Source organism: Phocoena sinus, chromosome 15 (genome assembly GCF_008692025.1).
Source record: "Phocoena sinus isolate mPhoSin1 chromosome 15, mPhoSin1.pri, whole genome shotgun sequence".
Lineage (NCBI taxonomy): Eukaryota > Metazoa > Chordata > Mammalia > Artiodactyla > Phocoenidae > Phocoena > Phocoena sinus.
The window spans coordinates 81,165,372-81,191,954 of NC_045777.1; the positions used below are offsets into that span (position 1 = coordinate 81,165,372).

Genomic DNA, 26,583 nt, shown 5'->3' on the forward strand with positions numbered 1-26,583 from the left:
ACCTTCTAAGGGGATGTTTATCCAGTTGGTCCCCTAGAGTCCAGGGTATTATGTCAGTCCGTGCTTCTCAAAGAGTAGCCCAGGCATCACTTCCATCGGTCACCTGGGAGCGTGTGAAAAATGCAGATCTCTGGGGCCCCCTCCAGACCTACTGGATCCAAATCTCTGGGGACGAGTCCCGGAATGAACAAGGTAGACAGCCCTGCTCCACCCCGATCTTAGGCACGAGGATAAAGTTGGAGAACCGCTGGCCCAGAGGCTCACAGGAATTACAGTTTGGGATGGAGAATACCAATAAAAGGTACTGGAGGCTCAGAGGGACACAAGGGAGGGGGATAACAGCAGGGTGAGGCATACAGATCTCAGAAGTGGGGAGCTCAGGATCAGACAGAAGATTCCAGAGTGTGTGTGGGTAGGAGATGGGCAAAGGGACTCTGAGATCCTTGAAGGACACTGATCCGGCTAATCTGTAGGGATCATATTATATTATTATATTTCTTATAGTAATATACCACATTAATACTATACTATCTATTATACATCTATAATAGATATTATAGGTTAATACTATATATATGGGATAATTCTGCGGCCATTGTTTGTGGGGAAGGGGCTGTGAGGATACAGGCTGGGATGAAGGATACAGGCTGGGATACAGGCTGTGAGGATACAGCCTGGGATGAAGGATACAGGCTGTGAGGATACAGGCTAGGATGAAGTTCTTGCCTGGCTTTTCGGGGGGTGGCACAGCCCGAGGCTCCGTGCAGAGGTGTCCCCCGTAACCAAACTCACACTCACAGGTGAAGTGGGTTCCCTGCTCCTGGCAGCGACCATCATTCTGACAGGGGTTCTGTAGGCACGGGCTGTCTGCAAGGATGGAAGGGGTTGGGAGGGGGGTTCTGAGAGGGGCTTCTCCACAGCCAGGGAGAGGGGCCTGGGGGCTGGGACGCCAGGGAAGAAAGCAGCAGCTGACAGAGACTCGCCAGGGTCTGCTGGCCGGGTTTCCAGTCCTGGCTCTACACTCCCTGAGCTCTGGGGAAACTGCTTACCCTCTCTGAACTCCATTTTCTTTACCTATAAAGTGGGGATGCTGTGCGTACCCCCAGGTGGTGAGTGAGGACTAAAGGAGATCCTGGGAAGCTAACGCTCGGCAAAGGGCCCAGCACAGTGCCCGGCAGAGAGCAGAGGCTCAGAGAAGGCAGGGCCTGTGCCTTTGCCCCTCCCGAAAAAGACAGAGTGGGATCGCATGGCACGAATTTCCTGACACTGATGAGATGGAGTCCCAGGCACAGGACTGGAAGGGACGCTCCTCGGTCCAGGGACACCTCCACCCTCACCCCCACCCCAGCCCGCTGTCAAGGGCCGGTCCGGGCTCACCTCGGAAGCAGCCACGAGTGAGGTTCCCCAGGGTGCACATCTCCCCAGGGCTGCAGCTGAGGGGCTCACACAGCAGGACCCCCGCGCTGGCACAGGTGCAGCGCTGGGAGCAATCCTCGGTCACGAAGCTGTCACCCTGCTGGAGAGGGAGAAGGGGCGGGAGGTGGTGAGGTTCTGGTTCACCTCCAGAGTCTGGCTCTCCTTGCCTGCTCTCCCGAGGCCTCCCACTTCCAGCCCGGACCTGGTAGTAGATGCCATTGTTGGTGCAGCCGCAGTGGGCCAGGGGGAGGCTCTGGGCACCACTGTAGATGTAGCCTGGGAGGCTGGCACAGCCCTCCACACAGGGGCCCTTGCAGTCCCTGGGAGCTGCCAGGGCGGCACAGGAGGCTGGGCAGGGTGTCATACAGCTCTGATAGACGGTATTGGCTGGACACGGCAAGGCTGAGGGGACAGAGTCATAGTCAGAAGGTGGCTGCGCTGGGGCTGGCCCCCCACCTATGGGCAACGAGGTCACCCAACAGAGCACAGAGCTTGGTAGAGGCAGGGGAGCCAGAAGAGTGGACCAGCTTTACGTGTCTTTTAGTCTGTGACACCAGCTCATGAGGTGGAGCGAGGATGGGCAACGGCTAGAAGGAGCAGGACGGGGTGACGGGGTGACAGGGTGACGGGGCTGAGGCTTCGGGTGAGGGCACAGAAGGAGTTAGCTCGGGAGGGCGTTGACAAGGGGAAAGTTCAGGGCTGGGGGAAGCAAGGCAGGAAGCCAAGGTGCGGGTACCGGTGGGGGCTCAGAGCGGAGCAGAGGGCGGAAATGGCCGGGGGCGGGGGAGGAGGCCAGGAGCCCGCTGCTGGGGAAGGTCAGGGCCTCACCGCAGTGGGTGTGGTTCCGCCAGCTGACCGGGGTGGCGCCCACCTCCTGGCAGATGATGGCGTACCCGCTGAGGACCTGGCAACGCCGCTCGTCCTGCTCTTTGGGGTCCTGGGCGGCACACAGATCAGACACACAGTGCCTGGGGGGATGGCAGGGACAGTTGGGTGCTGTCAGAGAGGGGGAGGCAAGGAGACCCGGCCCCACAGAAGAGGCCCTGGAAGCCCCACCAGGCAGTGTGTGTGTGCGTGTGTGTGTGTGTGTGCGTGTGTGTGTGTGTGTGTGTGTGTGTGTGTGTGTGTGTGTGTGAGACAAGGTACCAAGGCCACAGAGAGAACTGTGCCCAACAGAGAGCCGATCAGAGAACAGGCCCCAGGACCTGGAGAAAGGCCATTCCCACGTGTCCTGGGTCCCCGACTCACTCCAGGAAGGGTTCCGGGGCCACAGGCTGGTGGCAGGCAGCGAAGGGGCCCTGGGGGTCCACCAGCACACTACATGCCCGTGTGTGCTCGATGAGCTCCAGCTGCTCCGGGCTGCATTCTGACACATGAAAGCCTGACGCCTCCTCTTCTTTCACTTCCTCCTCTTGTACCTCCCTGGGGCAGAGATAGTGAAGGGCCAGGTGAGGCCCACCATGGCTGTGAACTTAGGAAGAACTGGGGGGCGGGGGGAGGGGAGGGGAGGGCTCGGGCACAGACCGGGATCCACAGGGCAGGTGCCCCACAGTCAGTGGGAGGGGAAAGAAACGATGGGATTAGGAGAATCAGGCCAGTCTGAGCCCTTGACCTCGGGGTTCCTCCTCCGCTGAGGATATGGGGGTGAGCAGGGTGTAAACAGATACTGCCGTGTCGCTCATCTGCCCTCCAGCCCAGGCTGGGCCTCCCTGCTCAGAGCCCCAGCCCTTTCACCTTGAGAAGCGGGGGAGGCCTCCCTTGGTCTTCTTCACCTCCCAACTGTTGCCAAAGACAAGGAGGTTCTGGGTGAGGGCACCGTTGGGCAGCATAAAATCATTCCTCTTGTTCTGGTCGTAGTTGCCGCACAGGCCGCGCACAAGCCTCCGGTACGTGATGGGCAGGGAGATCACTGCAGGAGGAAGGGGTCCCAGAATCGAAACTCCCCACCTCGTCACTTCCCACCCCTCCTGGGTCCTCCCCTGGAGCTCGGGGGCCCCACTCCCAGGCAGAGGTCTTTTCACTACGTTCGGCCCAAGACGTGGTTTTCCCTACCCCCATCCTTGGAATGTCCCTTCGGCCCTCCGGTCCCCACGCTTAGGTACCTGCATTGTTCTTTCCATTGAAGCTGATGACCAGCTCAAAGTCTGTGATCAGATACAGGCGATGGCCTCGCATGGTGACCCGCAGCTGGTCATTGGGCTCGTAGGGGATGGTCATCTTCTGACCGTTGACCTGGAGAAGGCAGACAGGAGCCGCACGGAGGCCTGAATCAAGGTGACCCTCTGCCGCTTTGGCCTCTGTCTCTCTGCACATCTTGGTACCTCTCGGTGCCGTCATTCCGGGGAACAAGATACCGCAGGAAGCTTTGCTACCCCGAGTGGCAAAGGCCTCCCTGAGGTCTGCTCCTATTGCAGCCTCAGCCCCTTCCTTGCAAAGAAACTGGCAGGTGGGTGCCCTGGTACTTCTTCAGCACAGCTCCACCCTCACACTGCATGAGTTTCCCTTCTCTCTCTCCCCCTGCCTCTCTCCCACCTTGTGTGTAATCCCACTGCCCTCCTCTGCCCTCCCCGCCCCCCAAGGAGGTGAGTGTGGCACTGATTCTGATTTCCAAAACTAGGCAGCCTCTGCTGGGACCTTCCCAGGGAACACAGAGTCCTGGCTTCACCTGCTCCAGGTGGCCTCCCATGGCCCAACCTGCCTCCCCAGACCCTCCCGGCCTGGCCTGGCTCTTACTACAAGTCCCAGTTCCGTCTGGAGCTGGACTGTGTAGCCGTAGACCGTCACGATGATTTCGTGCAGGAAGATGGGGTTGAAGGATGGATACACCTTGTTGCGGCCCTCCACGACCAAGGGCTCCACCCCATCAGGGAGCACGTCCAAGGTCTTGATCAGAAAGTAGGTCATGCGGCCCTGGAAGCGGTAGCTTGAAGCCATCAAACGTGTGGTAACTGGGGTCCCCATAAATGTGCATTGCTCCGACTCTGAAAAGAAGGGCCAACGCTGAGAAGGCGCCCTGAGTGATGTAACTGCCCCAGAGCCCACTCACCTGCCTGGGGCCTCCTGTCACCTTCCCTCTTAGCCCTGGGCTCCCCGTGGACTTGATCTTCCACTTTCTCCCTCTCCCATCTTGAGAGGATCTCCTTGTCTGGTTCCCTCTTTTTGCACTTAAGATAGCAGATCCCAGAGAGGATCATGCAGTCGACCAGGGAGCTGGTAAGAGCCTGAGAGCCTAGGCCACTCCTGCCCACGCTGGGTCCCTCCCTCTCCAGAGCCCCCAGCCTCGGCCCCTCTGGCTCCACCATCCCCGAGGGCCCCCTTACTCTCGGGTGCGCAGTAGTCTTTGCCGTCCTTGTTGCCTGGCACTGGGAGCCCGAGGGGAGGTGAAGGGCCAGCACTGAATGGCGCCCGCTCTGCAGACACACCTCTTGGAGCAGCCTCCGGAGAACCAGGACTTACCCGCCTGCAGACGCCGCAGGAAGAACGGGGAGTGAGAAGGGAAGGGCCAGCTCTCTTTCCTCGACGACTTCAGCCTAAGCCTACAGTCTGATGGCTCACTTGGCACGGGCCAGAGGCATTCCCAGTGCCATCTGCACCCTTATGGACCTGTACCGCCCCCTAGAGGCATTGTGCTCGGGGTGTCTCACACAGGCTGCTCAGGAGGTACTGCTGAACCTGTCTTACAGATGAGGAAACTGAGGTCACAGAGGTCCCCTGACTCGTGAGTGGTACCATCAGGATTCATATCAAAGCCACCGTACCGGCTGCATCCCTGTGGTTTGCATTTCTCAGTCCCCAAACCCAAACCACGCACCCTCTAGCCCAGACCTGGCAGGAGGCCACCCTGCCCCATCACCAGCCTTCACACCCAGGGCCAGCGGTAGAGGCGTGGGTGGCCCAGGCCGAGAGAGGCACAGGAAAGGAGAACATGGCATCCCGAAGGTGTGTTGCCCCCACCCCTACTTCCTGCCCCCACTCACAGGGAGGGAGTTGCCCTGGGCGTCCCTGCAGCTGCACTGGCTCCTGGGCACACACTGCCGTCCACTGAGCACGTAGCCGGGCTCACAGACACAGCCCTCCTCGCAGGTGGAGGGCACTCTGGAGCCTTTGCACTGGCCTTCCGTGTCCCAGCAGGAAGGAGGGCAGGAGGGAACGCAGGTGGTGTAGACGCTGTGGGCGGAGCAGTCCAGAGCTGGAGGGGGCGGGGGGGGGGGGGGGAACATTGACTGAGTGTGGGCTGTGTGCTGGCTCCGAGGACAGAAGAGAGCAAGAATTGGTTCTCCCCGCTCAGCGTGGGAATCCGGGGTCAGCCCGCAGCCGCAGCAGCGCGACCCTGGTGCATCTGGTCAGTAAGCATGTGACTGGCGTATGTGTGTGTGTACGAGGTGTGACAGGAGCACAGGGCAGGGAGGTGTCCACTGTACTGGAGGAGCTAAATAAAGCCCTTTAAGTAGAAGTAGTTGCAAACAAATGGAACTGCTCACAGATGGGAAGATGTCAGTCTTCCCTAAGTTAATTTAATTATTATTTAGTTTTTTGGCGGCGCCACGCGCCATGTGGGATCTTATTTCCCCGACCAGGGATCGAACTTGTGCCCCCCATGGAAGCGCAGAATCCTAACCACTGGACTGCCAGGGAAGTCCCTCCCTAATTATACATTTAATACGATACCCCCAAAATACACCAACAGGATTTTGTTTTGTTTTTTAATAGGACAAGATGATATTAACGTGGAAATGAGGATCTAAACAAAGCAGAAAAGCTGGGAAAATTCTAAAACAAACCAAAAAAAACCTGGGGAAAAAAAAACCCAGCAGTAGGTAGTGTACGTCCTTACCAGAAATCTAAACACTATCTAAACTCTCAATGACCACATCATTGTGCTGCTGGTAAATGAAGATAAATGGAGCAGTGGAAGCGGAGAAAAAGGCCCAGAGAGGGATCCAAATACGTGTGGGAATTTAATATAAATCATGGCATCTGAGTCAGTGGAAAAAGAGAGAATGGTCATTTAATAATACTGGGAAAAAATAAACACAAAGTTGATTCAGTTCTCATCCTACACACCAGGATAAATCCCCATGGATCAAACATTTAAATGTAAAAAAAAAAGAAACAATACAAATACTAGAGCAAAACACAGGCAAATTCTTTTTTAACTTCAGAGTGGGGAAGCCGTTTGTAACTAAGGCTCAAACTGCAGAAGCCATAAAACAAAGATTATTATATTTGACCTCACAAATACATACATACATATATATATATATATATATATATATTTTTTTTTTTTTTTTTTTTTTTTTTTTCCTGCATGGTAAAAAAGAGTGAAAGATGGAAAAAAGAGACCTGGACAAAATTTTTGTAACTCATGGCACTAATGAAGGGCTACTCTCCGTAGTAGACAAAGGACATCTATAAAACATTTCAACAAAGACCAACAAACCAGTGGAAAAAATGGTGAATGGGTATGAAGAAATCACAGAAAGGGAAATCCACATTGCTCCTGAACATAGGAAAGAATGCACAACTTCACTCATCATAGGAAAAATACAAATTAAGACTCTTTTTATCTTTCACATATCAGATAGGCAAAAATCCAAAAGCACGATAATGCTGTGTGTTGGCCAGTCTGTGGGGAAATGGGCACTCTCGTATGTTGCTGGTGGGAATGTAAATTCCTCAACCCCTATGGAAGGCCATCTGGCAACATCTCTCAAAAGCACAAATCCACACAATCCTTGATCCAACAATTCCAGGTCTACAAATTTATCCCACAGATAAGAGACACACGCGTAGAGAATGGTATCTGCACGAGGTTATCCTCGCAGCCCTGTTTGTAATAGCAAAAGACTGGAAACAACTAGAAAGTCCATCGCTAGAAGACTAGTTAAATAAATTATGATAAATGAATTATGACGCAGCTGCGAAAGAGAATGAGGATACTCTTTACATATCTGACGGGGAAGGACCGCCAAGCTAGTTTGTCAAGTGAAAAAAAATAAAGTGCAAACTACTGTGTCCCGTCTGCTGTTTGTAAGAAAATACAGAAAATAAATTTGCATTTGTCTGTATGTGCAGAAATAAAAGACTTTGGGAAAAATACTCAGACGCTGAAAAGAGCAGGCTGGGACCAGGGCCCCTGGGGTCAGGGCGAGAGGGAGACTTTTCACTGGGGATCTTTTAATACTTACAAAGTTTTTGAACCATAGGAATGCATCGCATAGGAAAAACACCGTAATCACTGTTTTAAAATCTAAAATGTCCTTGGGGACTTCCCTGGTGGTCCAGTGGGTAAGACTCTGCGCTCCCAACGCAGGGGGCCCGGGGTTCGATCCCTGGTCAGGGAACTAGAACCCACACGCACGCCCCAACTAAGACCCGGCGCAGCCTAAATAAATAAATAAAAATAAAAGGTTCTGGAATTAGATAGTGGTGCTGGTTGTACAACTTTGTGAAGATCCTGAAAATCAGTAAATTGTATACTTTTAAAGGGTAGAAGAATATGGTATGTGAATAATAATTTTTAAAAAAATTTTTTAAAGGAAAGAGCTAGAGGAGGATGCCTCAGAGTCTGCCAGGAGGGGAGAAGAAAGAACCTTTCGGGTGCAGGGCGTGGTATGTATAAAGGCAGGGAGGGGTGTGGGAAAGCGAGGCCTGTGTGGAGAATGGGATGGTTTGATGCAGGTGATTCTGGCGCACAGGAAAGGGGGGTGGGGGAGGGGCACAGCTTGCAGGATCTCTCAGACATCTCAGAGAGGAGCTTGGACTTGCAGGCAACAGCCGTGCAGGGGCCTAACATGATCACGTTTCTTTTGGAAAGGAGCTGCTGACAAGCAGCCCGAGCGGTCCTGGTGGTATGGGGCACTCGCTAAGAGCTTGCCGTAAATGGTCCACATCAGAGAAAATGAGGTCAGAAATAGGTCGGGGACAACTGAAATGGAGAATGGGGGAGCTTTCAGAGATACACAGACGGAAAGAGGGTTTGGGAGCAGTTTGGGGGCGGCCCGAGGGCACACTCACGGCAGAAGCTGCTGTTTCTCCAGATCGGAGGCTTGATCCCCTGGGCCTGGCAGGCGGCCCCGAAGGCTTGTAGAGACTGGCAGAGGGCATGGTTGAGGCCTCCAGACTCACAGAGGCTGTGGGTACATCTGAGCAGGAAGGGACTGAGAATCACGCGGGTGGCACAGTTCGCCCAGGCTGGAGCCTGGAAAGCCGCCTGGCATTGCTCCTGGGCTCTTGCCAGCTCAGCTGCCTGGCAGTTCGTGTTTGGCTTCTCCTGAGGTTCTGCTTCAGTCTTCTTGTCATCTTCTTGGCAACTGGGAAGGGAAAGGGCGTCATCATAAGGACAGCCACTGCCTCATCTATGATGACTTGGCGCTCCCAAACCACACCCTGAAGACGCCTCCTGTCTTCACCGGGAAGCTGGCCTGAGCTCTGGCCAGCCTTCCATGTGGCCTCGGTCTCCTCCCACGTTTCGAAGCCAAGACAGGAAGACTTTCTCGTTTCCCCATATAGGTTCCTGGGACCCAGACGCCATTGCCTGGCAAGTTACACGCACAAAAGACCACTCTGGTCTTCCCATCCCAGGTGGGCCATACAGTCTGGAATCCCAACTCGTGTTCCTATGCAAAGGCAGAGGTTCTTCTGGGACAATTACTTTGGGTCGATCTCCTTGTCTTGCCAACTGTCCACATACATGACGTCATCCAGGGCTAGTTCGTCATTAGGCATCAATAGTTCGTCTTCTTCCTCGCCGTTGAAGTTCCCGCACATGCCGCAGGTCTGTGTGGGCAGAGGGGATCCAGGGATCTTCAGTGCCAGGGATGGCAGAGGGCATTTTTTGTCGGCATCCCCTTTAAGAGAAAGGCGCCCCCCTCCCTGCAGGCTGACTCCCCTACGAAGAGACCCAGGTGTTTTCCTCACCTTCTCATAATAGGCTTTGGGGATTTCGACCTCTAGGAAACCATTGCCGTCAAACTTGACTTGCACCCCAATGTTGATGGTGAGCACGGTGTAGCCGTCCCTGGAAATGACTTTGACTCCCCGGATCTGGGTGGTCGCTGGGAGGGTGACCCGTGTGCCATTGATCTACAGAGGAGGGCAGGACCCGTGAGCAGGAAGAAGGACCAGAGCCCCGTCCCCAGAGGCCATGTCCTCCCCGCCGGCCTCGCTCACCAGCACTTGTTCCTTCTTCAGGGTGACCAGTGTATTAAAGATGTCCACGTGGACCTGGCGGAGGTAGAAAGTGTGGGGCTGGTCTTTCCGCTTCCCATTCTTGCCACTGATCTTGAAGAAAGGCAGGTCCATGGTGGAGTGGCATATTTTCACCAAGAGGTAAGTGCAGGTGCCCCGGATCGCATGGTAACTGCCATCGAAGCTTACGTAGTGGGACGCGTCGCGGATGCGGCACTCTCCCATCCCTGGAGGACAGACAGGTGGCTGAGGAGTGGTCCAGCCTCTAGCGAGAACAGGCCTTCTCCCCTGCCTCAAGGAAAGGATGGGAGGAGAGGGAGCCTCAGAAGGGAAGGAGACAAAGAAGAGAGTCAAGACACGAGGAGGTGGGGCAGGTGTCATTCAGCCAGGGAGAGACTTACACTATCCCGTCTAAGTCCACGGCTGCCACGGGGAACCATGAGTGAACCCCAAGGAGCCCTTCTTGATAGAGGGGGAGTTGGGGAGAGTTCGTCTTGGTGGCTGAAGGTCCTCCTCCACACTCAGTGGAGGCCTACCTGTCGCCCGGCACCGTATCAGCCCATCCCGGGACCCGCACATCTGGCCAGGCTTGCAGGCGGTCTGGACGCAGGAGATGTTGTTGTGAGCGGAGCAGGTGCAGAGCCTGGAGCAGGTGTTGTCCGTGTACCAGCTCTCCCCGACCTGTGGTGCGCAGGCATCAGTGGAGCCGATAGAAACTTGGAAGCCAGAGGTGGTCGGAGCCGCCCGCACCCCAGGGCCCCCATGAGGCTCGCTGCCCTTGGCTGCCCGCCTCCATCGCTAGCCTTCCTCAGGCTCTTGGCTTCTGGATTTGCCCCTCAGCCCCCAGCACTGGCCCACCCTGCGCCTTTTCAGGCTCTGAGCCCTCTGGCCCCCAAACTCGGGGAGCTGGGAAGGGCAGGGCACCCCCTGTGGTCTGGCCTCTCACCGGGTGGTAGGAGCCCGTCTGGCTGGTACAGCCACACTGGCTGAGGGGCACACAGGAGGTCCCACTCAGGATGTGGCCTTTCTGGCACTCGCAGCCCTCGGCACAGGGCAGCGAGGACGGGCAGTATGACGGAGCACTCAGGCTGAGGCAGGTGGCCGGGCAGGAGTCGGCACAGGTGCTGTAGCTGCTGCCCGATGGGCAGTTCAGAGCTAAGAAGAAATCGGTATTTAGGAAGGAAGAGTGATTTTCAGCTCTCTGACCTTGGGCCGTCAAGAGTTCCTGGGAGGGACTTCCCTGGCGGTCCAGTGGTTAAGACTTGGCCTTCCACTGCAGGAGGTACGGGTTTCATCCCTGGTTGGGGAGCTAAGATCCCACATGCCTCGAGTCCAAAAAAATCAAAAACATAAAACAGAAACAATACTGTAACAAATTCAATAAAGACTTTAAAAATGGTCCATATCAAAAAAATCTTAAAAAAAAAAAAAAGAGTTCCTGGGAACGTCCATCGGACGAATGGATAAACAACATGGGGTCCAATCATACAACGGAATATGATTCAGCCTTAAAAAGAAGGAAATTCTGGCACTTGCTACGACATGGTGAACCCTGGGAATATAAAGCTAAGTGAAATAAGCGAGTCACAAAAAGATGAATACCGTGTGATTCCGCTTAGATGAGGTCCCTAGAGCCTTTGCATTCACAAAGACAGAGAGTAGATGGTGGTTGGCAGGGGCTGGGGGAGGGGATGGGGACTCACAGTGTTGAATGCGGACAGAGTTTCAGTTTGGGAAGCTGAAAAAGTTCTGGGGGCGATGGTGGTGATGGTTGCACAACGAGGTGAATGCGTTCAGTGCCACTGGACACTTAAAAATTGTCACAATGGTAATTTTTATGTTCTGTATGTTTTACTACAATTAAAAAAAAAAGCATTTCTGGGAAAGAAGAAAGGTCACAGAGCTGGCCCAGGGAAGAAGGGAAGGAGGCAGTAACCAAATGAGATCAGAACTTTTTTGGGGGCCACGCCCCATGGCATGTGGGATCTGAACCAGGGATCGAAACGGTGCCCCCTGCAGCGGACACGCGGAGTCCTAACCACTGGACCACCAGGGAATTCCTGGGAGATCAGAACTTTCTGGTGAAGTGAGAATCGGATGGAGGCTCCCAGAAGAGGGAGACAAGTAGAGGATGGGGGCTGGGCTCCGAGAGACTGGGGAGACGGGAACAGAGGAGGGTCCCACGTGGGGCCTGGGGGCCGGGCTGCGTAGGGAAGAGTGAAGGAGCAGAAATTAGGGAGAGGAAGAGAGGGCAGGGCTCTCGGGACTCCTCCTGGCTGTCAGGTCACTCACGGCAGAAGGTGGTGTTCCGCCAGGCGAGGGCCTGGCCTGCGCGGGCGCACAGGGACGCGTAGGCCTGCAGGGAGCGGCACAGGGTCGAGGTGTCGCCCTTGGTCCCACACTGGCCGTACACGCAACTGGTGAAGCTGGAGTGCGGGGCCACCACCCCGTGGCACTGGGAGAAGGGTCCTGGATGAAACGTAGGTAAGACTAAGCTTGGGGAGGGAGCAGAACCACGCGGCTGCTCTGGGGCAAATTCAACATCCATTTCCATCAGAGCCCGTAATTATTGAGAACCTACTGCCTGAGATGCAAAAACACGCCACAGATCCGTCAGCATTCCCAGGTGACCACTGCCTCTGCATTCCGTCTGCCTGCCTCTTGAGGGTCACTACTTCCTGTCTCACCCTTCCTCCCTCCCTGCTCAGTGCCCCTCCTCTGTCTCCTGCCCCCGGGGAGCAAAAAGGGGCCCCCTGCGTGGCTTACCCTGAGGGTTCATTAAGATATCACAGTTCTTATTCCAGGCCTCCGTCACTTTCTTCCCCAGGCACCTGGGGGGCCCGCCACCCGCAGCAAAGCAGCTGACAGAGGAGGAGGGGAAAGGACAGGAGTTTAGGATTGGAGGAAGCTTTCCAAAAGCCAGAGCAAAAGTGGAGAGGGAAACAGGGAGGGGAGTAAGGACGGGAGAGGAGAACAGTGATGGCCTCAAGTAGTAAGGTCAGCAAATGCAGCAGGAAAGCACAAGGTTAGATCTCAGGGTGGACTTCCCAAGAGACAGATCAGTCATCAGCTCCAGGAAAGACTGGGGATGCACAGGGAACACCTCCAGGCTGCCCGCCAAGCCTCCTCCCCTGGTCCAGCTCCGCCCCCCCCCCCCACCCCCGTTCCGGCTCACCCAGGTTCAGATAACTCATTTAGCTTCCAGGAGGCCCCCAGGTGCACGGAGCTGACTGCAGGCCTTTTATCAGGCTGCAGGTTGTCGTCTAGGCTGTTGTTGTTGAAGTTCCCTGCAGGACGGAACAGTCAGCAGAGGCCTTGAACTCAGCCCCGGGACCAAGAAGCATCCCTCCCTCTTCACGCAACCAACAAAGACGAGCCCTTTCTCTTCCTTCATCTTCGGCTTCCCTTCATGCCTACCCTAGCGCACGACACCTTCAACCAAGTAAGAGGTCGACAAGCACCAAGGACGCCTAATCACATGTGTGGATGAGCAGGACCGGGACAGGCTCCAGCCCATGACCCCGGCCTCACCTGCTGGTGCCCTAGGAACTCACCGCACATCCCGCAGAGCCGGCCAGCGTAGGAGGAGGGCACGGTCACTTCCACCAGGTGGTTCCCATCATAGCGAACTTGAAGCCCGAAGTCCGTGTAGAGGAGGATAAAGGAGCCACTGGACCTCACGTTCACCCGGCCTTGTGCAGGCCACACGGGCAGGGCTACCCGGCGACCGTCCAGCTACAGAGGCAGGGAGGACACTGTAGGGAAAGGCGCCTGGGACAAGAACAACAACGAGGCCAAGACCAGGGAGCAGGACGGGGTGGCGGGGGTGTCTCAGAAACTGGGGCTGCGTCTGCCAGACAGGGCCTGCAGGCAAGGAGACGCGGAGAAGAGATGCAGCGTGGGCTGGGGGTGGGGCCTCTGCCGGCGCAGGCACGCACCATGACCTTGCGGCCTTTGATCATGGAGATTCTGAGGTTGAAGACCTGCACTTGGACGGTTTTGACATAGGAGGCCTCCAAGTTTCCACCGCGGAACTCGTTGGTGGCGCTCACGACGAAGTAATTTTCTGGGGACCTCAACCAACAAGGCTGGGTCAGGGTGTAGGTGCAGGTGCCCATGAAGTGGTGCAAGGCTCCGTCGAATGTCAGGTAATGGGGGTCCCCCGAGACAGTGCAGGTAGCGGACCCTGGGCAGGAGGAGATGGCGTTCAGAGAGGCACTGACCCTGAGCTGCCATCTTGGCGAGTCCACATTGGAATGGTACCCATGGCTCATCGGGGTGGTTGGTGTGACTTGGAGAGGTCAAGGTCAGGGACTGCCCCAGCCTCACTCTCTGGGTCCTTGAAGACGCGGCTTTGGCTCTGGGCAATTGCCTTCCAGCCCTCTGGTTATGGTCCAGCTCTCTGAGTTAGGACAGGACCATGCCTTTGCTCGAGGCCACATGGGCAGCCCCCATGAGCACCTTCTTTCGACTGCTCACCTTGAGCGTGGCAGCCATAGATGCCATCCTGCCGACCACACACCTCCTGGGCCTGGCACCTCCACTGCACACAGCGAGTTCTGTTGCTGCCCTCACAGATGCAGAGCTGTCTGCAGCCTGGCTTGAACCACCGCTCCCCTACCTGGAGGACGGACCGAAGGAAGGGAAATAAGTTATCCGCTGATCTGTTAGCACTGCTATTCAGATCACCGACCTGCTCACCAGGAAGGCATTCGTGTCATCCCAAAGCTCCAGGCTTGGTTGCAAAACTCTGGCATTCGCTCACTCGTTCAGTCACTCCACTGTTTGTTTGTTCACTAGTTCAACAGACAGTTAGCATCTGCTTTGTGCCAGGTGTCAGGGATTCAGTAATGAGCTGGATGGATGAGGTCCCTGCCCTAACAGAACTCACAGTCCAGAGAGGGCAGTCAACATGTAAACAGATAGATCACGTGATCCAACACACTCTGCACCCAAAGACGATAATCAGGGCACCCAGGGAGAGTTTCGTGCCATTGACACAGACAATCGGCGCTCGCCACAAGAGCTTAGAGATGCTTCTCAGGAGGGCTTCAAGGAAGAAGCAGCATTTCAACAGGGCCTCAAAGGAGGTGAGAGTGGCTAACAGGCATAGTGCCTGGGAGGCAGAGCAGCGGGGAAGGGCTGAAAAGAAGGTGAAACTGAGAGAGCAAAGCGCAGACGAGGAGAGTTCCGTGGGCCAGCCTGGAACGCGGCACCGAGCAGGGAGAGCCCAGGGGACACCAGGTGGGAGGGGGCTGGGATGGACATCAGTGTCACCGCAGGCCTCGGGTGAGGGACAGGCAAAGGAAGAGAGAGAGAAGTTTCAAGGATGAGAGTCTAGCTCCAAGTGCTGCCTCTGAGAAGATGGTGAAGACGGGGCCCAGGTAGCAGCTGAAATCCTTCAGCAGAGAAAGGGACCCTCAGTAGGAGAGAAAGAGTACAGGTGAGATGCAGACATGCCTGGGCCTTCAGAGGATGAGAAACCGGGAAAGTGACTCAGGGATGTGACGGGCAGGGAAGGTAGGAGGGGAGAGAACTAGGGGTCCCAGGCTCTGCTGGGCAGCGTGGGAAATAACTGTGCTATGACTCCATCCCGGTCTGCAGGGATGAAAAGTACTAGAACTGAAGAAAGAAAAAAGGAAATTAGACCTAAGCCCGAAGTTCCTTAATCCCAGCCCGCCCCCACCCCCCGCCGCCCCCCGCCCCCCGCCTTTTCTCTCGTGCCCACAAGCTGGCCGTAGACTTCAGAGCTCGGATGAGTGCCCTCTGGCTGCAGGGCTGAGAGAGGCCCAGCCCCAGCAGCTCACCTTGAAGTAGCCGGCCGTGGGGTCAAGGCAGCCACATTCGGACCTGGGGACGCACTGGAGACCGCTGAGGACGAAGCCCGGGTTGCACTCGCAGCCCTCCACGCAGCGGTTCTGGCAGGCCATGCCCGAGAACTCGGAATGGCAGGTGTCGGGGCACAGCTTGGCACACAGGGTGTATCGGCTGTTGGGTGGACAGGCCAGCGCTGGCAGAGGGAGGGAGCACAGGTGAGGCGGGATGGGGAAAAGAGGAAAGAGGTAGCTCCCAGCCCAGAGTTCAGAAGGCCGGTGGCTAGAGGCTTCCGCCCCATCTTGAGAAGAAGACAGTGACTGGGAGAAACCACCGAGGAGCTCAGCTTCCACGTCCCGGGCCTGGAAGGGGGCCTGCAGGGAACTGCCAAGAGGCAGGACCACGGGAGCAGACTGACCCAGAAGCCTCAGCGGCACTGCTGTGTAGGGTGGAGGGGAGCAGAGGGAACCCATGTGGCCCCATCAAGGCCCCAAAGCAGGCTCCCCAGAGGGCTGGGCCATGCCCAGGAGCTGTGGGGCCGTCATGACGCGCCATCCCACCCACCAGCCTGTACTGTATCCACATTTTGTGTATTTTATGTGTGCATCCCTCGACCTGGGTGTGCATTTACACACATATGCATTGCTCTGCATACCCGTACCTTCAGGTACCTGGGAAAGCTTTCTTTCTTTTTTTTTTTTTCCCCCCCAAAGAGCTTTAATTAAGACTTTAATAGAGCAAAAAGAGGTCAAAGAGCAGTCAGGGCCCAAATCAGAGGTAACAAAACCAAGCTGGATCCAGGTTGAAAGTGTTGCCTGGAAAATCCACAGCTGGGAGCAAACCCTGGGAAGGCTTTCTGAGTTTGCAGGTGACCGTGTGATTTTCTCAGTGCATGTTTCTGACTCTGCAGAGTTCCCTGTCCTAGTGTGGAGGCACAGGGGTTCCACCAGGGCGCCGCCCAGCCCGTGCCACGACTCTCAGATGCCGCCGGCCCTCCACTGTGTTTGCGTCTGAAAGAAGGGGCCCTTCATCTTGGTACAACTCACGGCAGAACTGGGGTCCTCTCCAGGGCTTCACCACGTAGCCGGCATCCTGGCAGGTCTCGGTCAAGGCCGACATGTGGGCACACAGCGTCTGCTGCAGCCCCTGGAAATTACACATGTCAAACACGCAGTTGTCGAAGAAGGAAGAGGCCCTGAGGTGAGGCAGGCAGGCCCTGAGGAGAGAGGCCAGGTCAGAAGGAATGAGGGGGCAGAACTTCCCGCCTCCTGCCACGGAGGACCTGGTCCCCCCGCCATGGCCCTTCCTGTCCCCCCACCCCAGGCCCCCACACATACTCAAAAGCTCCGTGAGCGACCGTGAGCCGTCCACAGAACTCTGGCCCTGACACAGTGTTCTGCAAGGCAGTGTCGCAAGATGGGGGAGATGCCTGGTTCTCCCGGCACCTGGAAGAGACCCACCCCAAACGCCCTAAGGACCGAGGCTCACCTCCACGCCCAGCCCGCCCCAGCAGTCTCCCGGCTCTCGGCATCCCCTAGTGGAGAACATCTGAACACCAAGAAGTGGGAAAACTTGGAGCCGGGCAAGCAAGAGGTGGGGCTGCCCACAATTGCCTGGGGACGACTGACTGATGGTGGGGCTGGGGGTGAACGTGGTGGCAATGAACTCTGCTGGGAATGGGAGTGGGGAGAAGAATGACAGGCATGGGGGTGTGCAGCAGAGGAGAAAAGGGGTGATGCCAGTTGGGGTTCTTGGTTCCTCGAAGGGGCAAAGGAGCAGGAGGGTGGAGACGGAGGCGGGGAGGCCCTCACTCGTGGTCTTCATCCTCCGAGGCCTGCCAGCTGCTACCCAGCTCCGTCTCATCTCGCGCTGGTCTACCATCCGGCTTCCGGTTGTCGTTGCTACTGTCTCCATCATAGTTGCCACAGAAACCGCAGAGTTTGCCAGAGTAGGTGCTGCGGGGGGGGGGGGGGGGGCCGGGGGGAGGGGAGGAGGAGGTGTTAGTGGAGAGGAGGGGCCTCTGGCATCTGAGGGACCACAGCAGAGAGGGGATGAGTCGCGGGGGCCACTGGCACAAGGCGGGTGGAGGATGCAGAGGTGCAGACTCGAAACAAGGGTTCCACGCCAGGCACCAGGCACACAAGGGCCCCAAGCTCTCACTCTCGAGCCACCTTGACGTCTCCCCTCGTCCTCTTCTGCTCACACTTCATCTTCCAGCCATAACAAACTTCTTGCTGGCCCTAAGACATTCTACTTTTTCCCTCGCAATGACTGTTCACTATTTCTATAGTCTTTCTTTCCCTTGTTTGGCCATCTGAGGAGCTACTCATCCTTGAAGACTGCAGTCAAGGGACCACTCTTCTGAAGGCTCCCACGACTCATTAGCAACTCCTTCTAGAACATTCCCAAAGCCTTGTGTATATATCCTGCTACTATCACACTGCCCTGAAACCATTTCCTCCCCCTCCTCAACCAAAGGGAGGCCTGCCCATTGAGCTAGGTGTCTCCTACCCACGACTGAGAATTAGCGCCTGGGATGGCAGGGGCCAGGGATGGGAGGGTCCCGGGAGAGGGAGGGGCAGGGTGGGAGGAGTGGTAGCTGCCTCGCTGGGTCACCCCCTCACCTGGGCACGCTCACAGACAGCTGCTGGTCACCATCCCATCTCACCCGCAGACCAAATGCCGTCTGCAGCTGCACAGATCGCCCACTTGGAGTCAGGAAGATGCCTTTAGAAGGTATGGCTGGGAGGGTGACTCGCTGACCCCCAACCTGGAAGGCGGGGCCGAGGGAGGAGACAGAGAGATAGATCCGGGGGTCAAGGAGGACCCCCAGCGGACTCCCAGATCCCCACCGCCACGCTAGTGACCTCTTCTGCTCCACGTGGAACGCTCTGGAGGAGATGGGCGGGACAAGGCCACAGCCAAGGCCGGCAGCCCTGCAGGGCTGAGTGGAGAACGGACTCACCAGCGTGTGTCTGCCCTTGAGCAGGGTGATGGTGGTTTCGGGCAGAGTCACGTAGACCTTGCTCAGGCAGGACACGCCCTCCTGTCCTCGCTCCTCATTCTTCACCATCAGCCTGAAGAATGGCTCTGGGCAGGGAGAGGGGCGGAGAGCGCCCAGGGGCTCATTCCAGAAGCATCTCTGAGCGCCCACTGAGGGTGCCATCCCCAACCGGCCCTGCGCCCTGAGAGGATAAAGGGCCACAAAGGTGGCGGCTCTACGGTTCAAGAGGGGAGGAAGGACCCTGGCAGGAGTGGGGCGTCATCCAGAACAGCGTGGGGCTGTGTGCTACGAATCTGTCCCCCCAGGGGACAGGGACCTCCTCTGCCAGGCACTCCCTAGTCCAAGCCAGCCAAGGAAGCGACGGATCCAGAGAAGAGTCCTAACCCTCATTTTCCCCATGGTCTAGTCCTCACAAAGTCCTGCTTGGGGATGGACGTGTCATCCCTTGCTCGACCGCCGGCCTTGCTCCCATCTTGCCCTGCCAGCGGCTCTGGCCCTTTCCTGCCGGCCAGTGCACCCCATGCCCAGCTCTTCTGATCTCAGACTCCACGCCCAGGCCGTGGGGGGGCATCTCCAGGGGCCTACCTGTCGAGTTGCCACAGGGTTGGGCCAGGATGTAGGTGCACTTGCCCATGAAGCTAAAGTGCCTCCCGTCGAAGGTGAAGTAATGAGGGTCTCCGTAGACGAAGCAGGTGGCAGTGCCTGCCGAGGGGACACCGGGGACATGTGAAGCTGCTTTACCAGGCCAGGCACCAGGGCCCACCTCACCCACCCAGTGGCCTGCCCGGGCTCCCCTGGTCGAGGGAGGGATGGGGACCCTGGTGTCACACCCACGTGGACAGGTGGGAACAGCCTGAGGGTCTCACCATAGGGATGGCATCCGTACTGGCCATTCTTCAGCTGGCACACTGTATGTGTCCCGCACTTATAGGGCTGGCACTCCGTCCGACCACCAGGCTGGCAGCGGCAACGTTCTGTGCAGTTGGGGCTGAACCACCCCGTCCCTGGCTGAGGGAAAGGGGGCCGGAGTCACGAGGCCGTAGCTCCTGGGCAGACTCTGTCATCCCATGCTGTAGTCCCCTCTCCTCCTGCAGACCTCACCTTGCTCAGACTCCTCTCCTCATCGCCTACCAGACATTCCTGCTCAACCCAGGCCCTTTGCACATGCTGTGCTGGAACGTGTCCCTCTCCCTCTCTCTAACCCATTCCTGTGCAACTAGCGGAGTTCAGCTCAAGGGTTGCTACCTTCTCAGGAAGACTCTCCAGACCTCCTTGACTACCTCTGGGTACCTTTCCTTCCCAGGACTTACCACAATTGCACTTTTATATTCATCTTTGTGATTATTTGATAAGCGCCCCTATGAGGGACCATGTCTATCTTTACTCACTATCTCAGCGCCGACACGTAGCACAGTGCCTGGCGAAGAGTTCTCATTTAATAAATACTGAATGAAAGAACGAACCAACATCCTATGTGCCCCCCGGAATCTGACAGCATTAGGAGAGCGAGGACATGCCCTATTCGTGGTGACCCCAATGCCGAGAGGGTTGAAGGTACCCAATACGCGTTTATTGAATGCATAAGTGAACATACAATAAGTTCGTATGTGTCTCCTGGGGCAGAGGGAAGAGATGCTTGGTACTGATGGTTGTGACAGATAGTTCTACCCGGGCTGCAGCTGAAGCGACTCCCAACACTGACGCAGGGATGCCCGGGAGACCGGTCAAGAGGGCTGGAGGAGGAAGGGGCCCCCGAAGAGGCAAGCAAGAAACCCGGACGCCCCGTGGGGAGAACGCCGGAGCTGAGAAGAGGAACTGATGCTAATGAATAGCTGACCAAACTTTTACTTTACAGGTCACATATATTTACCATAAATTGCTAACAATAGTGATTAGCATTTATTAAGTAATTGCTCTGTGTCAGGATCTAATCTCACCTTCACAACAACCTAATGAGGTAGAAAATCTTGTTGTGCCCATTTTATAGACATGGGAACAGATTTGAAGAAGGCAAGAAAGAACCTCGCCCAGGGTCACTCTGCAAACGAGTGGCGGAGCGGGGATTTGACCTCAGATTGGCCTGACTCTTGGGCGGCTCTGTCCAATACAATGGCCACCAGCCACATGCCACTGAGCTCCTGAGATGTGGCCGGTGCAAACTGACGTAGGCTGTAAGTGGAAAATACACACTGGAGTTTGAAGACTTAGTAGGAAAAAAAAAAGGTACGTAAATGATCTCATTGATAACCATTGATTACATGCTAAAACAGGTAGATGACTGGAGTTAACTTAACCTGTTTCCTTGTACTTTTTCTTTTTTTTTGTTTTTTGGCCTCACTCGCGGCTTGTGGGATCTTAGTTCCCCAAGCAGGGATTGAACCCGGGCCCTCAGCAGTGAGGGTGTGGAGTCCTAACCACTGGGCCACCAGGGGATTCCCTCCTTGTAGTTTTTTTTTTTTTAATGTAGCTATTAGGACAAGTAAATGCTGTGTGAGGTTTGCACGCCATCCCTTTTGGACAGCGCTGGCCCAGAGCCTGTGCTCCACCAGAATCTCCCGGGCGGATGGGGATGGGCATCAATTAGGAGAGACAAGAACAGTATCTCCTCTCCTTTGACCTAGCCTATCAAAATTTGCAAGTTCTGTTGGAAGAAGGTTCTGGAATGCCTCATTCTGCCCTGAAAATGCCTGAACACACTCAGTGTCCAGGGCTCTCTGTATACTCAGGGACGCCTGACTTTCCTCAGGATGGAGATAAGGGCCCTGCACCACCTGGCTGGTCTATGATCTAATGCATCATGGCTGCCAGTGCAGGAGCACCGAGGACAGGGCCGCGGGCTGACAGGATCTTCCACACAGCCTAGTGTCAGGCTGGGCCAAAGCAGGTGCTTAACAAGTATTTATTGTGTGAACAGAGCCGAGGGACTTCCCTGGTGGTCCAGTGGTTAGGACTCCACGCTTCCACTGCAAGGGGCACAGGTTCAATCCCTGGTCAGGGAACTAAGATCCCACATGCTGTGTGGCGTGGCCAAGAAAAAATTATAATAAAATTAAGGCATAAAAAAACACACACCGAATGAATGACTCCACCACCGTGTCACAGCTGCCGGAGAGATGACCCCTTGGGAATGTCCCATGGAGCCAAATTCATGTCACCTGGGGAACAGGTGGCGCTGGACCCCAGGCGTTCGGCTCGCAGTCTCCCTCAGAGGATCTGGGCATCCTGGGGTCTCACCTTATAGTAATTGTCATTGTAGGAGCAATTGCAGGAAGAGGCATTGATGCAGCGGGAGTCACTGAACAGAAAGCCAGGATCGCAGACACAGCCGGGCTTGCAAAGGAGCCCACAGTTGGGCGCGGGGCTCTGGCAGGATGCTGGGCAGGCGCAGCGCTCGTAGTGGGCGTTCGGCGGGCAGCTCACTGAGGGGAAAACAGCCTCCGTCAAGCCCCCGGCTTTCCTCCTGTCTCCCCTCTACCCCCCACTCCCGTTCTTCTTGAAGGAGGCCCATGTTACTCCGCCATTCAAAGGAAGGAAGTCCTGACACAAACTACAATCTGGATGAACCTTGACAACAACATATGCTGAGAAAAAAGAAGCCAGTTCCACGGTATGAAATGTACCGAACAGACAGAAAGCAGATTCGTGGTTGCCAGGGGCTGGGGGGCGGGGGAATGGGAGTGATGGCTATTGGGTATGGGCTTTCGTTATGGGGTGATGCAAATGTCCTGACGTGGAAAAGTGAGGATGGCTACACAGTCCTGTGAATATGCTAAAACCACCAAATCGTACACTTTGAAAGGATGAATTTTTACGGCAGTGAATTATATCTCAATAAAAAAAAAAAGCAATAGTAAGTCTAGTGCTTGGTTCCCAACAACTCCCGCTCCCCCATGCCCACCCCACCGCGGCCCTCTCACTCAGGGTCGTCCTCATCATCCTTTCTAAAGTCATCGTGTCTGGTGCCCCTCTCCTCTGAGACTGCAGTTTTCTACTGGAAGCGTCCGTTTCCCCAGCCCTCTCTCCTCATCACTGTCTCTGACTTTCAGCTCTTTGTCCAATGCTCCACCACAAACCTGGAGTAGGTCTTGGGGTTGCAGTGGTGGCTGGGGTCACGGTGGTCATGGAGGTACTTGGCATCACGAAAACTGTTGGCCAGGTGGGTACAAGAGTTGGGCTGGGCTGGGGTGTCGTGGGAACTGTGGGCCTTTCAGTGGGGACTGTGGGTTTTCCCGTGGGGATGGTGGTCCTTTCGGTGGGGACCGTGGGTTTTTCTGTGGGGATGGTGGTCTTTTTAGTGGGGATGGTGGTCCTTTCGGTGGGGACAGTGGGTTTTTCTGTGGGGATGGTGGTCTTTTTAGTGGGGATGGTGGTCCTTTCGGTGGGGACCGTGGGTTTTTCTGTGGGGATGGTGGTCTTTTTAGTGGGGATGGTGGTCCTTTCGGTGGGGACCGTGGGTTTTTCTGTGGGGATGGTGGTCTTTTTAGTGGGGATGGTGGTCCTTTCGGTGGGGACCGTGGGTTTTTCTGTGGGGATGGTGGTCTTTTTAGTGGGGATGGTGGTCCTTTCGGTGGGGACCGTGGGTTTTTCTGTGGGGATGGTGGTCTTTTTAGTGGGGATGGTGGTCCTTTCGGTGGGGACCGTGGGTTTTTCTGTGGGGATGGTGGTCTTTTTAGTGGGGATGGTGGTCCTTTCGGTGGGGACCGTGGGTTTTTCTGTGGGGATGGTGGTCTTTTTAGTGGGGATGGTGGTCCTTTCGGTGGGGACCGTGGGTTTTTCTGTGGGGATGGTGGTCTTTTTAGTGGGGATGGTGGTCCTTTCGGTGGGGACCGTGGGTTTTTCTGTGGGGATGGTGGTCTTTTTAGTGGGGATGGTGGTCCTTTCGGTGGGGACCGTGGGTTTTTCTGTGGGGATGGTGGTCTTTTTAGTGGGGATGGTGGTCCTTTTGGTGGGGACCGTGGGTTTTTCTGTGGGGATGGTGGTCTTTTTAGTGGGGATGGTGGTCCTTTCGGTGGGTACAGTCGGTTTTTCTACGGGGGCCACAGGTTTCTCTGTGAGGATGGTGGATATTTCAGTGGGGACGGTGGGTGTTTCCTCAGGGGCCACACGTTTCTCTGTGCAGACAGGGGTTTCAGGAGGGCCAGTGCAGGTAACGGGAGGTTTGGAAGGAGGCGCTACTGATGCAGGTCCTGCAAAGAAAATAAATCCCTGGAGTCTAGTCAGAATCGTACCACCCCGCCCTTGACTCACATCTAATTGGAATGGGTGCGCTCAAAGCAGTAACTCATTCACACCTCTCCTTCTCCTCCCCGCCCCAGCCTCCACTCAGGTAACACTGGCAAACACCGTTCCTGACATATGTCCAATCTTGCACCGGGTACAGGAAACAAATAACGAATAGGATATCAGCCTTCCCTTCGGGATCACCATTCACTAGGTGAGGGGTCTGACCACAGCAATCCACGGCCTCAAAGTCACACGCACTCAAGCAAGCATTCTGATGGGGCTGGGAAGGTACGGGTGCGCAGAATATAGGAAACAAAACTGCGTGAGGACTCGAGCACAAAAGAGGACTTGCATTTTAAGCAGCTCACGCAGAGAGGCCCAAGAGATGGTCATCCTGCCCTTTCCGGGACCTGGGGTTTTGTCTTACCTTGACAGGTCCCGTGACTGATCAAGATGAAACCCAGAGCAACAATGAAGGTGGTGCTGGTGCCCCTCTCGGCCTCAAACATCAGCTGAAGGTACGAGGGAGAAAGAAGCAAGAGAGAAATGAAAGTGAATCCCCGTCAACTCAGCGACTCTCCGGGCAGAGGGTCTGTCCTCTGCTAAGATGTCGCCTTGTTCTGGCCTCAACAGTGCAACGGGGGCCCGGGCCCCTTCCAGGAGCCAGAGAGCCTCACAGGGAACACAGAGCACCCTCTGCTCTGCTGTTTTTCCAGTGTCCCATCCTCTCAGCCCTGGTTGTGCTCCCTGATCCCAGGCGTCATGTCCCCCTCACCTGGCCTCACGGTGACACTTAAAGAGCGACTCTCTCTGTCTCTCACCTGCATGGGCTGTTGATGTCCCGAAGGGACGGTGATGGAGTCGTTCAGCCAGTCAGCGCTTTGAGACCCAACTCGTTCCCAGAGAGGAGTTGGGGAACTGTCCGCAGGGCTCCCCAGCAGTAGCCTGAGCTTCGTGCCATTTCCGAGGCCATACATGTGGTAGGTAAACTCCACACAGATCGCACCCGGGGCACAGAAGGTCCGGCTCGCCAGTCTGAAAGACTGGCCTGCCTGGGAGAACTTGTCAGCCTCAAGGTAGACAAAGTGACCGTCTGGGCAAAAGAAGGGAACAGGCAAGGTGAGAAACCTGCAGAGGACAAGTCTGGTGCTTTCTTGAGCGACATCTTGCTTTCCAAATGGGGATTTGATGCAAACACCCAAACTCTCCACATTGCAGTGGGTTTTTTGTTTGCTTGTTTTGTTTTTTCCTCTGCTCATTTTAGACTTCTAACTAAGAAGTCAGGATCAGAAAGAAAGGGAAAACCAAGCCAGCAACCCAGATTCCTTTGTTGGCTGCACCAGTAAATGTCTTGACTGAAAATGACCCAGTGGATTTTGAGGCCTTGGGCTCAATGAAGCACTATACCTGGATCTTCTGGGGGTTTCAAGTGATCCCAGAACCACGAGAAGCCTCAGGTCACTCTGCCTCTGTGGCCTCCACAGCTCTGGCCCCATGGCGGCTTCCCAGTAAACACCCGCTGGCTGACCCTCACCACCTACATCTTGCACCAGTCACACCAGTCCACCCCCTCGCTGGGAGCAGATTCAGTAACTCGTTGGCTTGAGGGGTCCTCCGTCTCCTCACCTCCATTAAGGGAGGCTCCCAAGGGGCCTGTACCCTGGATGAGCGTGTTTTTACTTCCCTGGGTCCAGTGTCCGCCATCCTGTAATACCTGGACCCAGTCACAGAAGGGATGGGCCTCATCTTCAAAGTCACACTGAGGAAAGCTCTCTGGGGGATCAAAATGGGAGATGGGAGAAATCTGGGCCATGCTCTCTATTCCTCCCCCATCCCCAACCCCCATTCTCAGAGCTGCTCTCACCCCCGCAGGGAGCAATGCTGATTGCATCCACCGCCACCACTGGCTCTGGGATCTCTCCAAACACGCCCACCACGGTGAACTGAAGAGAGGGAGAGGGGGCCGGGAGTCAGCAAACAGCCCAAATGTTCAATCCCCTCCATTTGATTTTACTCTCTTCAGGGACCCAGGCACCCGGCTTCCAGGGCCCAGATCTTCAGTCCTTGTCAATAACAGGTGCGCCTCCCACGTCCAAGGAGACCTGACACCTCCTGCTCCTCTGTACCTGAATCTGTCCCTGGCCTGTGTAATTGACAGAAACGGGCTGCCAGTTGGGTCCGGGTTGTCCTGAAAAGAGTGTGTGTTTCCGGCCACTGCCTACAATGGAAGGAACCCAAGAGAGCAGTGAGATGACTGGGGGCTGGAAAATGACTTCAAACCTATACTCAGAAGGATGAGTAGCAGAGGGACCACTTGGAGTGGATTCCCCTCCCCGACGTGCAAGCACGTCCTTCTCTCTCTCACTCTCCTGGCGTTTTGATCTATTTTTCCAGAACCCTGTGCCTTCTGCTCCCAAATTCCACTCCGCAGAATCATCTTGCAAGTATCCCAGATTTCCCTAGACCCCAAGAGATGCCCCCACGTTTCCTCGTCAACCCAACCCTGAGAGGAGAGTCTGAGGACAGTGTAAATGCCATGACGTTGTCACTCTCACCCAAGTCAGAAGCATAGACGGTGAGGGCTGCGCCAGGAGACTGGCCATGTAGGGTGTAGTGAAAGGACAGGCTCAGGCAGCCGAAGGACTGGATCAGAGGGCTCAGGAGGGCAGAGCTCTGCCTTGGTTTTGCATTCTTGGGGTCCAGGAGCATGTAGAAGCCACCTGGGAAGGAAAAGGCCAGTAAAGTGGGGGACGGCACAGGGATAGGGGCTGCGAGGGCAAGGAGCCTGGCCCTGGGGAGCCCTAACAGTTGCCTAGGATCAGCCAGCGCTGAGATGGGCCTAAACCCATCACACGACTGGCTGAGGCCTTGGTTCCTTCCAGAAGTGCTTGGCAGGTCTGGGTGAGGACGCGGGCGCCGCCCAAGAAACGCGGCAT

The 26,583-nt window shown here is 55.9% G+C and overlaps 1 protein-coding gene across 1 annotated transcript in view; it reads right to left on the reverse strand.

The window, feature by feature from the left end:
- The window catches only part of ZAN (zonadhesin), a 28,733-nt gene extending 2,150 nt beyond the window's left edge, over positions 1 to 26,583 (reverse strand). Inside the window, 42 exon segments of the mRNA XM_032606144.1 lie at positions 727 to 867; positions 1,378 to 1,516; positions 1,619 to 1,818; positions 2,245 to 2,384; positions 2,665 to 2,838; positions 3,151 to 3,325; positions 3,519 to 3,648; positions 4,150 to 4,341; positions 4,343 to 4,389; positions 4,716 to 4,772; positions 4,775 to 4,795; positions 4,798 to 4,876; positions 5,394 to 5,605; positions 8,434 to 8,729; positions 9,071 to 9,195; positions 9,337 to 9,501; positions 9,589 to 9,833; positions 10,143 to 10,287; positions 10,553 to 10,761; positions 11,899 to 12,075; positions 12,373 to 12,467; positions 12,782 to 12,893; positions 13,161 to 13,341; positions 13,545 to 13,792; positions 14,086 to 14,227; positions 15,414 to 15,616; positions 16,467 to 16,636; positions 16,758 to 16,865; positions 17,232 to 17,375; positions 18,045 to 18,190; positions 18,386 to 18,510; positions 19,010 to 19,126; positions 19,291 to 19,432; positions 21,659 to 21,843; positions 22,498 to 23,563; positions 24,076 to 24,159; positions 24,469 to 24,740; positions 25,274 to 25,420; positions 25,512 to 25,590; positions 25,774 to 25,865; positions 26,203 to 26,415; positions 26,502 to 26,583. Coding sequence (XP_032462035.1) covers positions 727 to 867; positions 1,378 to 1,516; positions 1,619 to 1,818; positions 2,245 to 2,384; positions 2,665 to 2,838; positions 3,151 to 3,325; positions 3,519 to 3,648; positions 4,150 to 4,341; positions 4,343 to 4,389; positions 4,716 to 4,772; positions 4,775 to 4,795; positions 4,798 to 4,876; positions 5,394 to 5,605; positions 8,434 to 8,729; positions 9,071 to 9,195; positions 9,337 to 9,501; positions 9,589 to 9,833; positions 10,143 to 10,287; positions 10,553 to 10,761; positions 11,899 to 12,075; positions 12,373 to 12,467; positions 12,782 to 12,893; positions 13,161 to 13,341; positions 13,545 to 13,792; positions 14,086 to 14,227; positions 15,414 to 15,616; positions 16,467 to 16,636; positions 16,758 to 16,865; positions 17,232 to 17,375; positions 18,045 to 18,190; positions 18,386 to 18,510; positions 19,010 to 19,126; positions 19,291 to 19,432; positions 21,659 to 21,843; positions 22,498 to 23,563; positions 24,076 to 24,159; positions 24,469 to 24,740; positions 25,274 to 25,420; positions 25,512 to 25,590; positions 25,774 to 25,865; positions 26,203 to 26,415; positions 26,502 to 26,583 — 7,222 coding nt within the window.